The sequence below is a fragment of the Numenius arquata genome, unplaced genomic scaffold (assembly GCF_964106895.1).
Source record: "Numenius arquata unplaced genomic scaffold, bNumArq3.hap1.1 HAP1_SCAFFOLD_1578, whole genome shotgun sequence".
NCBI lineage: Eukaryota > Metazoa > Chordata > Aves > Charadriiformes > Scolopacidae > Numenius > Numenius arquata.
The window spans coordinates 1-14,412 of record NW_027414266.1 but is presented as its reverse complement, the minus strand read 5'-3'; the positions used below and the strand labels follow the sequence as shown (position 1 = coordinate 14,412).

The window sequence follows — 14,412 nt, the reverse complement described above, 5'->3', positions numbered from 1 at the left end:
AGGAGGACGGGGGGGGACGAAGGCCACGACGCCCCCGCGGGGGGGGGGCAGCGGCAGGTGGGGAAATTAGGGGAGGGCTGGGGGGGGGTCCTGGAGCATTTGGGAGGGGTAGGATTGGGGGGGGGGGGCAACTGGGGGATTCTGAGGGTGGGGGGGGAACTGAGGGGTCGTGGGGGGGGAGTGTCTTGGGGGACGGGGGGGGAACTGGGAGCAACTGGGGGTGCGGGGGGAGGGGGGGAGCTGGGGGGGGTCCCTGGGGCGTTTATTGGGGGGAGGGGGCAATTGAGGGGGGACTGGGGGGGGGGTGTGTGTGTGGGGGGGGGGGTGTGCCCAGATGCTGGGGGTCCCCTCGATACCGCCCCCCCCCCCCCCATCATTTTTCCCCCCCCCAGGCCGGGCTCCAGCTCCTCGGATGAGAGCGAGTACCACGAGGGCCGTGGAGGGGCCCCCCCCCCCGCCCCCCAACCCGGGTAAGGGGCACCCACACACGTGTGCGAGAGGCGGTACATCCCCCCCCCGTGTGTGTGTGTGACGCACAGACACACACACCCCACCCCCGCACACACATGTGTGAAGCATGTGGACCCCCCCCGACATAGACATAACCCCCCCAAACATGCGTGTACAACGCATGCAGCCCTTGTACATGCGTGTGTGATGCACAGAGACACCCGCACACATGTGTGTGAAGCGTTGTGGGGACCCCCCCCCCATGCATGTGTGACGCATGGCCCCCCCCCAGATGTGCACAGACACCCCCCCCAAACATGCATGTGTGACACATGCAGCCCCTGCACACACGCATTGTGAGATGCATGAACCTCCCCCTGACACACGTGTGCGACACACGCAGACCCTCACCCCCCCCCCCCCCCCCCAACAGCCGCCCCCAGCCCCCACCGGGACCCTGCGGTGACGCCGTGTGACGTCATGTGTCAACCCCGTGACGTCATACGACGCCCCCTGTGATGTCACACCACGCCGACCTGACGCCGGACCCTCGTTACCCCTCGCTTGACACCCCCCCCCATCTCATGTTCTGCCCCCCCCCCCCCCCCCAATAAAGCCACCTCCAGCCACCGCGACCCACGGCGTGTGGGGCCAGGCTGCACCCCCGGGCCCCACATCCCACGGGGCAAGGGGGTTTGGGGGGGGGGGGGGGTCCCCCAATGTCATTTGGGGAGGGGGGGGGTTGGGGGGGGGGGAGGTAAAGGAGGAGCCGGGACAACGGGGAGAAATAAATAGAGTGTATTGGCCGTGTCCAGACACGGGACCGCGGGGGGGGGAGAGGGGGGAGGGGGGGGGGCTCTGTCGTGACAGGGACCCCCCCCGTCGTGACAGAGACACCCCCACTCCCCCAACCCCCCCCCCCCCCGCGGCAGAAGGCCACGTTTTTCTGTTCTTTTTCACAGTTTTTTGGTTAAAAAAACGGCAGGCGGCAGGTGGGCACACGCTCCGACACGCTCCCACACGCTCTGACACGCTTCCACACGCTCCCACACGCAGCCACGGGCACGCACAGCCGCCTGCAGGCATGTACAGCCATGTACTGACAGCTACAGCCACGTACAGCCATGTAGTGACATGTACAGCTGTGTAAAGACATGTACTGACAGATACAGGCGTGTACAGCCATGTAGTGATGTGTACAGCCATGTAAAGACATGTACTGACAGGTACAGATGTGTACAGCCGTGTAGTGACATGTACAGCTGTGTACAGCCATGTACTGACATGTAAAGACATGTACTGACAGGTACAGCTGTGTACAGCTGCATACAGATGTGTACAGCCGTGTACACATATGTTTAGCTGTGTACAGCCATGTACAGATATGTACAGCCCCATACAGACATGTACAGCCATGTACATGCATGTTTAGCTGTGTACAGCCATGTACAGATGTGTACAGCCCCATACAGACATGTATAGCCGTGTACGGGCATGTACGGGCATGTACAGCCATGTACACCCCTATGCAGCTGTGTACAGCCGTGTACAGCCATGTACAGCCACGTGTGACCATGTACAACTGCATGTGGCCTCATACAGCTGTGCACACGTGTGTACATGCGTGTACGGCCGCCCACGGTCACGTATAGCCCCATGTGCGCGCACACACACCCCACACACACCCCCACACCCCCCCCCGGCTGGGAACAGCCACGCACACGCCATCGCGGGGCTCGGTCACACTGGGTACACGCGTGTGCAGGCAGCGTCACGCCCCAACACGGCCCCGGGGGGATGGGAGCGGGGGGCAGGATCTGGTGCCTCTTTGGGGGGGGGGACGATGACTTGGGGACCCCCCCCCCCCATGTCCTCAGGCCACGCTGTCGTCCAGGGTCAGCGCCTGCTGCTGGGGGGGGATATCAGTGGGGTGAGGACCCCCCCCCGTCTGCCCCACATGTGCCTGAGCTCCCTCTGCCCCCCAACCCCCCATGGGGTGCCCCCCCCAAACTCACCGAGGAGTCCCCCAGCCCTCCATGGGGTGCCCCCCCCAAACTCACCGAGGGGTCCCCCAACCCCACCAGCCCCCCCAACTCACCGAGGGGTCCCCAAAGCCCCCGCAGCCCCCCGTGGGGTGCCCCCCCCCCAAACTCACCGAGGGGTCCCCCAACCCCACCAGCCCCCCGCAACTCCCCGAGGGGTCCCCAAAGCCCCCCCAGCCCCCCCGTGGGGTGCCCCCCCCCAAACTCACCGAGGGGTCCCCCAGCCCCCCCAGCGCCCGGCCGAGGGGCTCCTGGTCCTCGAGGGGTTTCTGGTAGAGGGGGTTGTGGAAGCTGATGCTGTTGCTGCTTCGCCGGCGCCAGCCCCGCCAGAGCCCGCGGGCGACGAAGGCCGCGAGGAGGAAGAGCACTGGGGGGGGGGGTTGTGTGTGTGAGTGATGGGGACCCTATTACATGACACCCCCCCCCCCCCGCCATGCCAGGACACACACACACCCTCCCTCCCCCATTCTGGGACCCCCCCCCATCAATCCCAGGACCCCCATTTGGGGACCCCCGTGTTGGGACCCTCCCATTCTGGGGACACCCCCCCCCCCCTTCTGCCCCCCCTCCATGCTGGGGGCCCCTGTTTGGGACACACACACACACCCCCCCCCCCAAATTCCAGACCCCCCCATGCTGGGACCATTCTGGGGATGCCCCCCCACCTCCACCAGCTAGGACCCCCTATTCTGCCCCCCCTCCATGCTGGGACCCCTGTTTGGGACACGCCCCCCCCAAATTCCAGGATCCCCATGTTGGGACTCCCAAGTTTTGAGATCCCTATGCCAGGACCCCCATTCTGGGGGACACCCCCCCCACCGGGACACCCCTGGTTTGGGACCCCTATCAATCCCAGGACCCCCATTTGGGGACCCCCCCATTCTGGGACCCCTGTTTGGGACACCCCCTCCCCCAAAACTCCAGGACCCCCATTCTGAGACCCCCCCCCTTACACCAGGGCCCTCAGTTTTGGTACCCCCCCCCCCATGCTGGGATGCCCCCCCCAATCTGTGACACACACACCCCTCCCCGCCATCGCAGGACCCTTGTTTTGGGGGACCCCCCAACCCCCCCCCCAAATTCCAGAACCCCCTTTTGGGGACCCTCATGCTGGGACGCCTCTGTATTGGGACCCCAATGCCAGGACCCCCATTCTGGGACACACACACACACACACACCCCCCCCAGGACCCCCAGTTTTGGGACACTCCCTGCAATTCCAGGACCCCTCTTTTTGGGACACCACCCCCCCACACCCCCCCATGGCAGGACCCCCAACCTACCCAGGGGCAGGACGACCGCCAGCGCCGTCACTCTCGTCCTGCGCCCCACACGCCCCACAGCGTCACCGGTACCCCCTGGGAGAGGGGGGCAGATGTGGCTGTCAGGCCCGAGCCGTGGGGCTGGGATGTGGGGCAGGGATGTGAGGAGGGGCTGTGGGACTGGGCCATGGGGCAGGGATGTGGGGCTGGGATTTAGAGCTCAGCCATAGGGCAGGGATGTGGGGCTAAGCTGTGGGGCTGGGATGTGGATCAGGGGTGTGAGGAGGGGCTGTGGGGCTGGGATTTAGAGCTCAGCCATGGGGCTGGGATGTGGGGCTAAGCTGTGGGGCTGGGATGTGGATCAGGGGTGTGAGGAGGGGCTGTGGGGCTGAGCCGTGGGGCTGGGATTTAGAGCTCAGCCATAGGGCAGGGATGTGGGGCAGGGGTGTGGGGATGGGCTGAGCCTCAGGGATGAGCTGAGGGGCTGGGATGTGGGGCTGAGCTGTGGGGCTGGGATTTGGGGCTCAGCCATGGGGCTGGGATGTGGGGCTGAGCTGTGGGGCTGGGATTTGGGGCTCAGCCATGGGGCTGGGATGTGGGGCTAAGCTGTGGGGCTGGGATGTGGGTCAGGGGTGTGAGGAGGGGCTGTGGGGCTGGGATGTGGGGCCAAGCAATGGGGCTGGGATCTGGGGCTGAGCCATGGGGCTGGGCTGTGGGGCAGGTACCTGTGGTGGCGTTGCTGGCGGTGCTGCTGCTGCTGGGGGTGGTGGGGCTGGGGGGCACCCCACGGCTGTGGGGGGTCCCGGCCGGGCGTTGGGGTCTCTGGGGGGGCCGTGGGGGTGTCGGGGGCTGCGTCCGTCGGGGCTGGGGCCGAGGGGTCTGGGGAGGGGGTGTGGAGAGAGTGAGTTGGGGGGCACAGGGTGCGTGGGGGGGGTGCAGGATATGGGGGTGCAGGGTCCAGGGGTGCAGGGTCTGGGGGGGTCTCAGGGTGCAGGGGGGATGTGGGGGTGCAGGGTGGGGGTCAGGATGGGGGTGCAGGTGGGTTTGGGGGGTCAGGGTGGGGGTGCAGGGGGGTGTGCAGGGGGGTTTGGGGGTGCAGGTGGGTTTGGGGGTTAGGGTGGGGGTGCAGGGGGGGTTTGGGGGTGCAGGGGGGTGTGCAGAGGGGTTTGGGGGTGCAGGTGGGTTGGGGGGTCAGGGTGGGGGTGCAGGGGTGTGTGTAGGGGGGGGTTGGGGGTGCAGGGGGGTTGGGGGGTCAGGGTGGGGGTGCAGGGGGGTGTGCAGGGGGGGTTTGGGGGTGCGGGGGGGTTTGGGGGTACCTGTCTGGCAGTCCCGGCCGTCGGGCGCCAGGCGCTGGCCGTCGGGGCAAGCGCAGGTGAACTGGGGGGAGCCGGGACCCACTTGGGGGGCGGGGAGGCAGAGGAAGGAGCAGCCGCCGTTGGAGCCGGAGCATCGGTTGGGACCTGGGATGAGGTGTGGGGGGGACAATGGGAATAATGGGAATAACGGGGATGGGGGGGACAAGGGGAATAATGGGAATAACGGGGACAAAGGGGACAACGGGAATAATGGGGATGGGGGGACAGTGGGGACAACGGGAATAACGGGAAGAACCGGAAGAACGGGAATAATGGGGACAACGGGGACAATGGGAATAATGGGAATTATGGGGACAACAGGGACAGCGGGGACAAAGGGAATAATGGGGACAATGGGGGAGGGGGGGGGCCACACCATGGGGACAATGGGAATAATGGGAATAACAGGGACAACGGGAATGATGGGGACAACGTGGGCAACGGGGAATAATGGGGAAAAGGGAAATCACAGGGACAATGGGGCTGTGGGGACAACGGGGACAATGGGAATAATGGGAAGAACAGGGACAACGGGGACATCAGGAATAAGGAGGACAGGGGGGACAGGGGGGACATTGGGAATAATAGGGACAACAGGGACAGTGGGAATAACGGGAATAACAGGAAGAATGGGAATAATGGGAATTATGGGGACAACGGGGACAGTGGGGACAACAGGGATAATGGGAATAACGGGAAGAATGGGAATAATGGGGACAACAGGGACATCGGGAATAAGGAGGACAGGGGGGACAGTGGGAATAACAGGGACAGTGGGGACAGGGGGGACAATGGGAATAGTGGGAAGAACCAGAAGAATGGGAATAACGGGGACAACTGGAATAATGGGGACAATGGGGACAATGGGAATAACGGGAATAACTGGGACAATGGGGACAGGGGGGACAATGGGGACAACGGGAATAACGGGAAGAACCAGAAGAATGGGAATAACGGGGAAAATGGGGATAGGGGGACAGGGAGGACAATGGGAATAATGGGAATAACGGGGACAATGGGGACAGGGGGGACAATGGGAATAATGGGAAGAACCAGAAGAATGGGAATAACGGGAACAATGGGGACAGTGGGAATAATGGGAATAACAGGGACAATGGGGACAACAGGGATGGGGGGACAGTGGGAGTAACGGGAATAACGGGGACAATGGGGATAACGGGAATAATAGGAAGAACCAGAAGAACGGGAATAACAGGAATAATGGGGACAGTGGGAATAATGGGAATGACAGGGACAATGGGAATAACGGGGACAATGGGGACAATGGGGACGGGGGGACATGGGGGGACAATGGGATGGGGCTGGGGGGGGATGGGGTGGGCGGACACCGGACCCCGATGGTGATGGGGGGGGGGGGGGGGATGCAGGGACAGAGGGGACGGGGGGGGACAGGGGGACAGTGTGGGGGTACCTGGGGGCTGTCGCAGGGGGTGCAGCAGCACCACGGCCTCGGGGGAGAAGAGGTCCTGGGCCACCTTGGTGACGCCGTCCCCCCCCCGGCGCCCCGCGCTCAGGATGGCCCCGCTCCCCACGTCGCTCCAGAAGACGGTGTCCTGCGGGGGGGGGACCGACACGGACAGGGGGGTTGGGGACACGGCGTGGAGGGGGGGGGGGGGGGAACACACGGCGCGGGTGGGGGGCGGGGGGGAAAGGCGGGGGGGGGTGTCTCACCTCGAAGACGGTGACGGCGAAGGGGTGACCCAGCAAGGGGGGGTCCGTCAGCAGCGTCCGGCGGCGCCCCCCGTCCAGGTCCGCGCTGCAGAGGGTCCGGAGCCCGGAGTCCACCCAGTAGAGACGCTGGGACGGCAGGTCTGGGGGGGGGACACACACACACGGGTGTCACCCGGGGATGGGGGGCACGGGGTGGGAGGGGGGGACACACACACAACACACGGAGGGTCATGGGCACGGGGACCGGGATAGGGACCGAGATGGGGAGACCTGGGGACATGGGGGGGCACGGGGATGGGGGGGCAGAATGGGGACACAAAGGGACACGTGGGGACACGGAGGGGGGGGGAGCGTGGGGGGCACGGGAGGGACAGGGGGACACGGGGGGGACATGGGGATTGGGATAGGGACCGAGATGGGGACACCTGGGGACATGGGGGGGCACGGGGATGGGGGGGCAGAATGGGGACACAAAGGGACATGTGGGGACATGGGGGGGGGGGACACGGGGGGGACATGGGGATTGGGACAGGGACCGAGATGGGGACACCTGGGGACACGGGTTCATGGGGATGGGGGGCAGAATGGGGACACAAAGGGACACGTGGGGACACGGAGCGGGGGGGAGCGTGGGGGGCACGGGAGGGACAGGGGGATTGGGATAGGGACTGAGATGGGGACACCTGGGGACACGGGGGGCACGGGGATGGGGGGCAGAATGGGGACACAAAGGGACACGTGGGGACACGGAGGGACACGGGGGGGACATGGTGGGGGGGGCAGGGAGGGACGGGGAGGGGGTGCAGGGTAGGGATAGGGACTGAGATGGGGACACCTGGGGACATGGGGGGGCACGGGGATGGGGGGGCAGAATGGGGACACAAAGGGACACGTGGGGACACGGAGGGGGGGGGAGCGTGGGGGGCACGGGAGGGACAGGGGGACACGGGGGGGACATGGGGATTGGGATAGGGACCGAGATGGGGACACCTGGGGACATGGGGGGGCACGGGGATGGGGGGGCAGAATGGGGACACAAAGGGACATGTGGGGACATGGGGGGGGGGGACACGGGGGGGACATGGGGATTGGGACAGGGACCGAGATGGGGACACCTGGGGACACGGGTTCATGGGGATGGGGGGCAGAATGGGGACACAAAGGGACACGTGGGGACACGGAGCGGGGGGGAGCGTGGGGGGCACGGGAGGGACAGGGGGATTGGGATAGGGACTGAGATGGGGACACCTGGGGACACGGGGGGCACGGGGATGGGGGGCAGAATGGGGACACAAAGGGACACGTGGGGACACGGAGGGACACGGGGGGGACATGGTGGGGGGGGCAGGGAGGGACGGGGAGGGGGTGCAGGGTAGGGATAGGGACTGAGATGGGGACACCTGGGGACATGGGGGGGCACGGGGATGGGGGGGCAGAATGGGGACACAAAGGGACACGTGGGGACACGGAGGGGGGGGGAGCGTGGGGGGCACGGGAGGGACAGGGGGACACGGGGGGGACATGGGGATTGGGATAGGGACCGAGATGGGGACACCTGGGGACATGGGGGGGCACGGGGATGGGGGGGCAGAATGGGGACACAAAGGGACATGTGGGGACATGGGGGGGGGGGACACGGGGGGGACATGGGGATTGGGACAGGGACCGAGATGGGGACACCTGGGGACACGGGTTCATGGGGATGGGGGGCAGAATGGGGACACAAAGGGACACGTGGGGACACGGAGCGGGGGGGAGCGTGGGGGGCACGGGAGGGACAGGGGGATTGGGATAGGGACTGAGATGGGGACACCTGGGGACACGGGGGGCACGGGGATGGGGGGCAGAATGGGGACACAAAGGGACACGTGGGGACACGGAGGGACACGGGGGGGACATGGTGGGGGGGGCAGGGAGGGACGGGGAGGGGGTGCAGGGTAGGGATAGGGACTGAGATGGGGACACCTGGGGACATGGGGGGCACAGGGATGGGGGGCAGAATGGGGACACGTGGGGACACAGAGGGACATGGGGGGACAAGGGAGGACATGGGGGGGGGATGGGGGGACATGGGCACGGGGATTGGGACCAAGATGGGGACACCTGGAGACACACGGGGCACATGGGGACACGGGGATGGGGGGGGACAGAATGGGGACATGCAAGGACACACAGGGACATGTGGGGACACGGGGGGACACGGGGGGGCATGGGGACCGGGATAGGGATAGGGACTGAGATGGGGAGACCCGGGGACGCATGGGGACATGGGGGGCACATGGGGACACACGGGGAGGGGACACACAGGGACAGGGACTGGGATGAGGGGGAGGGGGGTTCCATCCCAGGGACCGGGGGGGGGACACGAGGATCAGGATGGGGATGGGGACATGGGGGGGGGACACAGAGGGACAGGGACACACAAAGATGGGGATGGGGACAGGGACTGGGACCAGGATGGGGACAGGGATGGGGACAGGGACAAGGATGGAGATGGGGACAGGGACAGGGACGGGAACAGGGACAGGGATGGGGACAAGGGTGGGGACAAGGATCAACACAGGGATGGGGACAGGGACCAGGACATGGATGGGGACAGGGATGGGGACAAGGACCAGAGCCCGGGATGGGGACCGGGACCGGGATGCGGCTGGAGACGGGGACAGGGATGGGGACAGGGCCAGGGCCAGGACGGGGCCATTCCAGGTCTGGGAATGGGGACAGGGATGGGATGTGGCTGCAGACTGGGATGGGAACCAGGACAGGGACGGGAATGGGGACAGGGATGGGGACAAGGATCAACACAAGGACAGGGACAGAGATAGGAAGGGACAGGGATGGGGACAGGGACCAGGACATGGATGGGGACAAGGACCAGAGCCCGGGATGGGGACCGGGACCGGGATGCGGTTGGAGACAGGGACGGGGATGGGGCCAGGGCCAGGATGGGGCCATTCCGGGGACAGGGATAGGGATGGGGACGGGGACGGTGCCACCCCGGGGTGGTGGCCCCCGCGGCTCACCCAGGGCGATGCCGTTGGGCCACTCCAGCCCCTCCGTCACCAGCGGGAACTGGTCGGCGCCGTTGAGGCCGCCTTTGGCGATCTTGGGGCGGCCCCCCCAGTCCGTCCAGTACATGTAACTGGGGGGGGGGGAGGGGGCACAGGTGGGACGTCACCCCCGGACCCTCCTGAGGTCCCCACGTCCCCCCCCAGACCTCCCGTGCCCCCTTCTGTCCCCCCATCCCCCTGGTGTCCCCGTCTCCCTCCACACCCCCCTGTGTCCCCCATGTCCCCCCCCATGTCCCGCGTGTCCCCCCCGTGTCTCCCCACGCCCCCTGTGCCCCCTGGTGTCCCCCCCCATGTCCCCTCATATCCCTCCTGTGTCCCCCCGTCCCCCCGTCTCCCCACGCCTCCCTGTCCCCTGTGTCCCCCCCATGCCCCCTGGTGTCCCCCGACACCCCCTATGTCCCCTCGTGTCCCCCCCTGTCCCTCCATCCCACTGTCTCCCCATGTCCCCCGGTCCCCCCACACTCCCCGTGCCCCCCATGTCCCCCCGTGTCCCCATGTCCCCTCTGTCCCCCCACATCCCCTGTGCCCCCCATGCCCTCCGTGTCCCCCCTGTGCCCCCACACTCCCCATGCCCCCCATGTCCCCCCGTGTCCCTGTCTCCCCATGTCCCCCCCACACCCCCTGTGCCCCCTGTGTCCCCCATGCCCTCCATGTCCCCCCGTGTCCCTGAGACCCCCCCATGTCCCCCTGTGTCCCCCTGTCCCCCCACATCCCCCATGCCCCCTGTGTCCCCCATGTCCCCCCATGTCCCCGAGACCCCCCCATGTCCCTGTCTCCCCATGTCCCCCTGTGTCCCTATGTCCCCCCTGCCCGCCACATCCCCTGTGCCCCCCATGCCCCCCATGCCCCTCATGTCCCCCCATGTCCCCCCTGCCCCCCCACATCCCCCGTGCCCCCCCATGTCCCCCCATGTCCCTGTCTCCCCATATCCCCCCGTGTCCCCCCACGCCCCCCCGTACCCGTGCAGGGGGTCCAGGGCGATGGCGCGGGGCTGTGCCCCCGGCTCCCGCAGCAGGGTCCGGCGGCGGCCGTTGGTGACATCGGCCACCGAGAGGGTCCCGAGCCCCGAGTCCGTCCAGTAGAGGTTCTGGTGCACCCAGTCCAGGGCCACCCCCCCGGGGGTCACCAGGCCCGTCCCCACCACCGGCACCGCACCGCTGTCCCCCCCGCGCCGGCCAGCGGTGACCTGTGGGGACAGGGGGGGCTATGGTGGGGGGGGGGATGACACTGGGGGGACATACGGGGGGGGCTATGGTGGCCGAGGGGGCCTATGGTGGCCATGGGGACACTGGGGGGACACTGGGGGGACACAGGAGGGGACAAGGTGGGGTTTATGGTGGCCAGGGGGGGCTATGGTGGCCATGGGGACACTGGGGGGACACACACACACAGGGGGGGCTATGGTGGCCATGGGGACACTGGGGGGACACACACACAGGGGGGGCTATGGTGGCCATGGGGACACTGGGGGGGACACACACACACAGGGGGGGCTATGGTGGCCATGGGGACACTGGGGGGACACACACACACAGGGGGGGCTATGGTGGCCATGGGGACGCTGGGGGGGGACACACACACAGGGGGGGCTATGGTGGCCATGGGGACACTGGGGGGACATCATGGGGACACAGGTGGGGACAAGGTGGGGTTTATGGTGGCCAGGGGGGGCTATGGTGGCCATGGGGACACTGGGGGGACACACACACACAGGGGGGGCTATGGTGGCCATGGGGACACTGGGGGGACACACACACAGGGGGGGCTATGGTGGCCATGGGGACACTGGGGGGGACACACACACACAGGGGGGGCTATGGTGGCCATGGGGACACTGGGGGGACACACACACACAGGGGGGGCTATGGTGGCCATGGGGACGCTGGGGGGGGACACACACACAGGGGGGGCTATGGTGGCCATGGGGACACTGGGGGGACATCATGGGGACACAGGTGGGGACACAGCGGGGGGTTATGGTGGCCCGGGGGGGGTGTGTCTATGGTGGCCATGGGGACACTGGGGGGGCACAGGGGGGGGTCCCTCACCGGTAGATGCGGCGCTGGGCGAGGTCGGCCCAGTAGACGGTGCCGGTGGCCACCTCGGCGTCCAGGGCCCCCACGTGCTTGAGGGCCCCCAGCACCCGCCGGTACTCGCCCCCCCCCCAGCCCCAGCTGCCGGATCTCGTGCCGGTTGGTGAAGAGGAGGGTGGGGGGGGGGACCTGGGGAGAGGGAGGGGGGAACAGGCGCTGCACCCCACTGATGGACCCCCCCCGGGACCCCCCACCCCACCTGCACCCCCAAACCCACCCCCCCAACCAACCTGCACCCACTGCTGGACCCCCCCCCGGGACCCCCCCAGCACACCTGCACCCCCAACCCCCCCCCAAACCAATCTGCACCCCCAAACCCACCCCCCCACCCCACCTGCACCCCCAAACCCACCCCCCCAACCAACCTGGACCCCCCCCAGGACCTCCCAGCCCTACCTGCACCCACTGCCAGACCCCCCCCCCCCCCAGCACCCCCTCCCAACCTGTACCCCCAAACTCACCCCCCACACACAACCTGCACCTGCTCTGAGATCCCCCCCTAAACACCCCCCACCCCTGCTGGACCCCCCCAGCACCCCCAAACCCACTCCCCCCCCCCCAGCATCCCCCCACCCCACCTGAACCACAAAGCCACCCCCCCCCCCCCACCCAATCTGCATCCGCTGCCGGACCCCCCCAGCCAGGGAGGGTCTGGGGGTGCCGGGGGGGGGGGGTGCCAGGCAGGGGGGTGGGGGGGTCACTCACCGAGGGCACGGCAGGCCTGGGTGTGGGGGTCCAGCCGATACCCCCCCCCACACTCGCACTTGTAGCTGCCGGGCAGGTTGAGGCAGAGCTGGCTGCAGGTCTGGGGGTCCCGGCACTCGTCGATGTCTGGGCGGGGGGGCACAGCAGGAGGGGGTGGGGGGGTCAGGGGGTCCTATGGGGAGGGGCAGGGGGTCCCTGGGGGGGGGGGGTGTGTCTGACAGTCCCTGGGGGGGGGTCAGAGGTGTCCTAGGGGGAGGTCAGGGGGTCTCTGGGGGATCAGGGGGGTTCCTGGGGGGGGGGGCAGAGGGGTTCGGGGGGGGTCAGAGAGTCCCTGTGGGGGAGTCAGGGGGGTCCTGGGGGGAGGGGTCAGGGGGGGTTCCTGGGGGGGGTCAGGGGGGTCCTGAGGGATTCTAGAGGGGTCCTAGGGGTGTCAGAGAAGTCCTAGGGGGGGGTCTGAGAGTCCCTGGGGGGGGTTCGGGGGGTCCTAGCGGGTGGTCAGAGGGGTTCCTGGAGGGGTCCCTGGGGGGAGTCCTGGCAGGGGGGGGGAAGAGTCAGGGGGGTCTGGGAGTCCCTGGGGAGGTCAGGGGGGGTCAGGGGGGTCCTAGGGGGAGGGTCAGGGGTCCCTGGTTAGGGGGGAGGGGGGTGAAGTGGTTCCCACAGGGGAGTTCATGGGGGCCCTGGGGGGGGGGGTCATGACGATCCCGTGGTGGGGGGGGTCCCTGGAGAGCCAGAGGGGTCCCTAGGGCAGTCGTGGGGTTCCGTGGGGGAGGTCGGGGGGAGGTTGGGAGGGGGTCAGTTCATCCCGGGGGGGGGTCAGCGCATCCCGGGGGGGCGTCAGCATGTCCCCCCGGGGGGGGGGGGGGGGACAGGTCAGCATGTCCCAGGGGGGGTCAGAGGGGTCCCTAGGGCAGTTGTGGGGTTCCATGGGAGAGCTGAGGGGGGAGGCTGGGAGGGGGTCAGTGCATCCCGGGGGGGGGTCAGTGCATCCCGGGAGGGGGGGGTCAGCGTGTCCTGGGGGGGGGGGGGGGTGTCACACCCACCCTGGCAGGTCCTGCCGTCGGGGCCCAGCCCGAAGCCCCCCGGGCAGAGACACTCGTAGCCCAGGGGCAGGTCCCGGCAGACGTGGGAGCAGCCGCCGTTGCTGTCCAGGCACTCGTTCACCCCTGGGGGGGGCACAGGGGGGGTCAACTGGGGGGGGTCTCTCACCCCCACAGGGCCCCCCCCCACACCCAGCAGCGACCCCAAACCCCGGCAGGGGCTTGGGTTGGGGGTCCTGGGGGGGGGCGGAGGGGGGGAGTTGGAGGGTCCCAGGTAGGGTTTGGGGGTCCTGGGGGGTTTGGGGGGGGGTTTGAAGGGGTCCCGGAGGGGGGGGTCGGAGGGTCCCAGGTGGGGTTGAGGGGGGGTGTCGGGGGGAGTGTTGGGTGGGTCTGGGGGGGGTCCCAGGTGGGGTTTGGAGGGGTCTGAGTGGAGGGGGGGTGTTTGGGGTCCCAAGGAGGTGGTTTGGGGGGGGTCCCTGGGGGGTGCTGGGGGTCCCGGGGGGCTGTTGGGGGTCCAAGGGAGGTTTGGGGGGGTATTGGGGGCCCTGGGAGGGGTTTGGGGGTGTGTTGGGGGTCCCGGGGGGGGTCCCAGGGGGATCCTGGGGGGTGCTGTTGGGGGTCCTGGGGGTGTTGGAAGTCCCGGGGGGGGGGGGTGTCCCAGGGGGATCCCAGGGGGTGTCAGAGGTCCGGGGGGGGGGTCCGAGG

At 68.0% G+C, this 14,412-nt stretch overlaps 1 protein-coding gene across 1 annotated transcript; it reads right to left on the bottom strand.

The window, feature by feature from the left end:
- Positions 1–3,775: 3,775 nt before the first annotated feature.
- On the bottom strand, positions 3,776–13,833 carry LOC141477888 (low-density lipoprotein receptor-like; the record flags this gene model as incomplete). Its single annotated transcript, XM_074167060.1, is given in 11 exon segments — positions 3,776–3,850; positions 5,071–5,214; positions 6,542–6,683; positions 6,802–6,941; positions 9,825–9,943; positions 10,832–11,058; positions 11,893–12,036; positions 12,038–12,080; positions 12,531–12,543; positions 12,671–12,796; positions 13,711–13,833. Coding segments are annotated over 11 exon segments (1,296 nt in total), but the record flags the coding sequence as incomplete, so codon positions are not given.
- Positions 13,834–14,412: the final 579 nt, after the last annotated feature.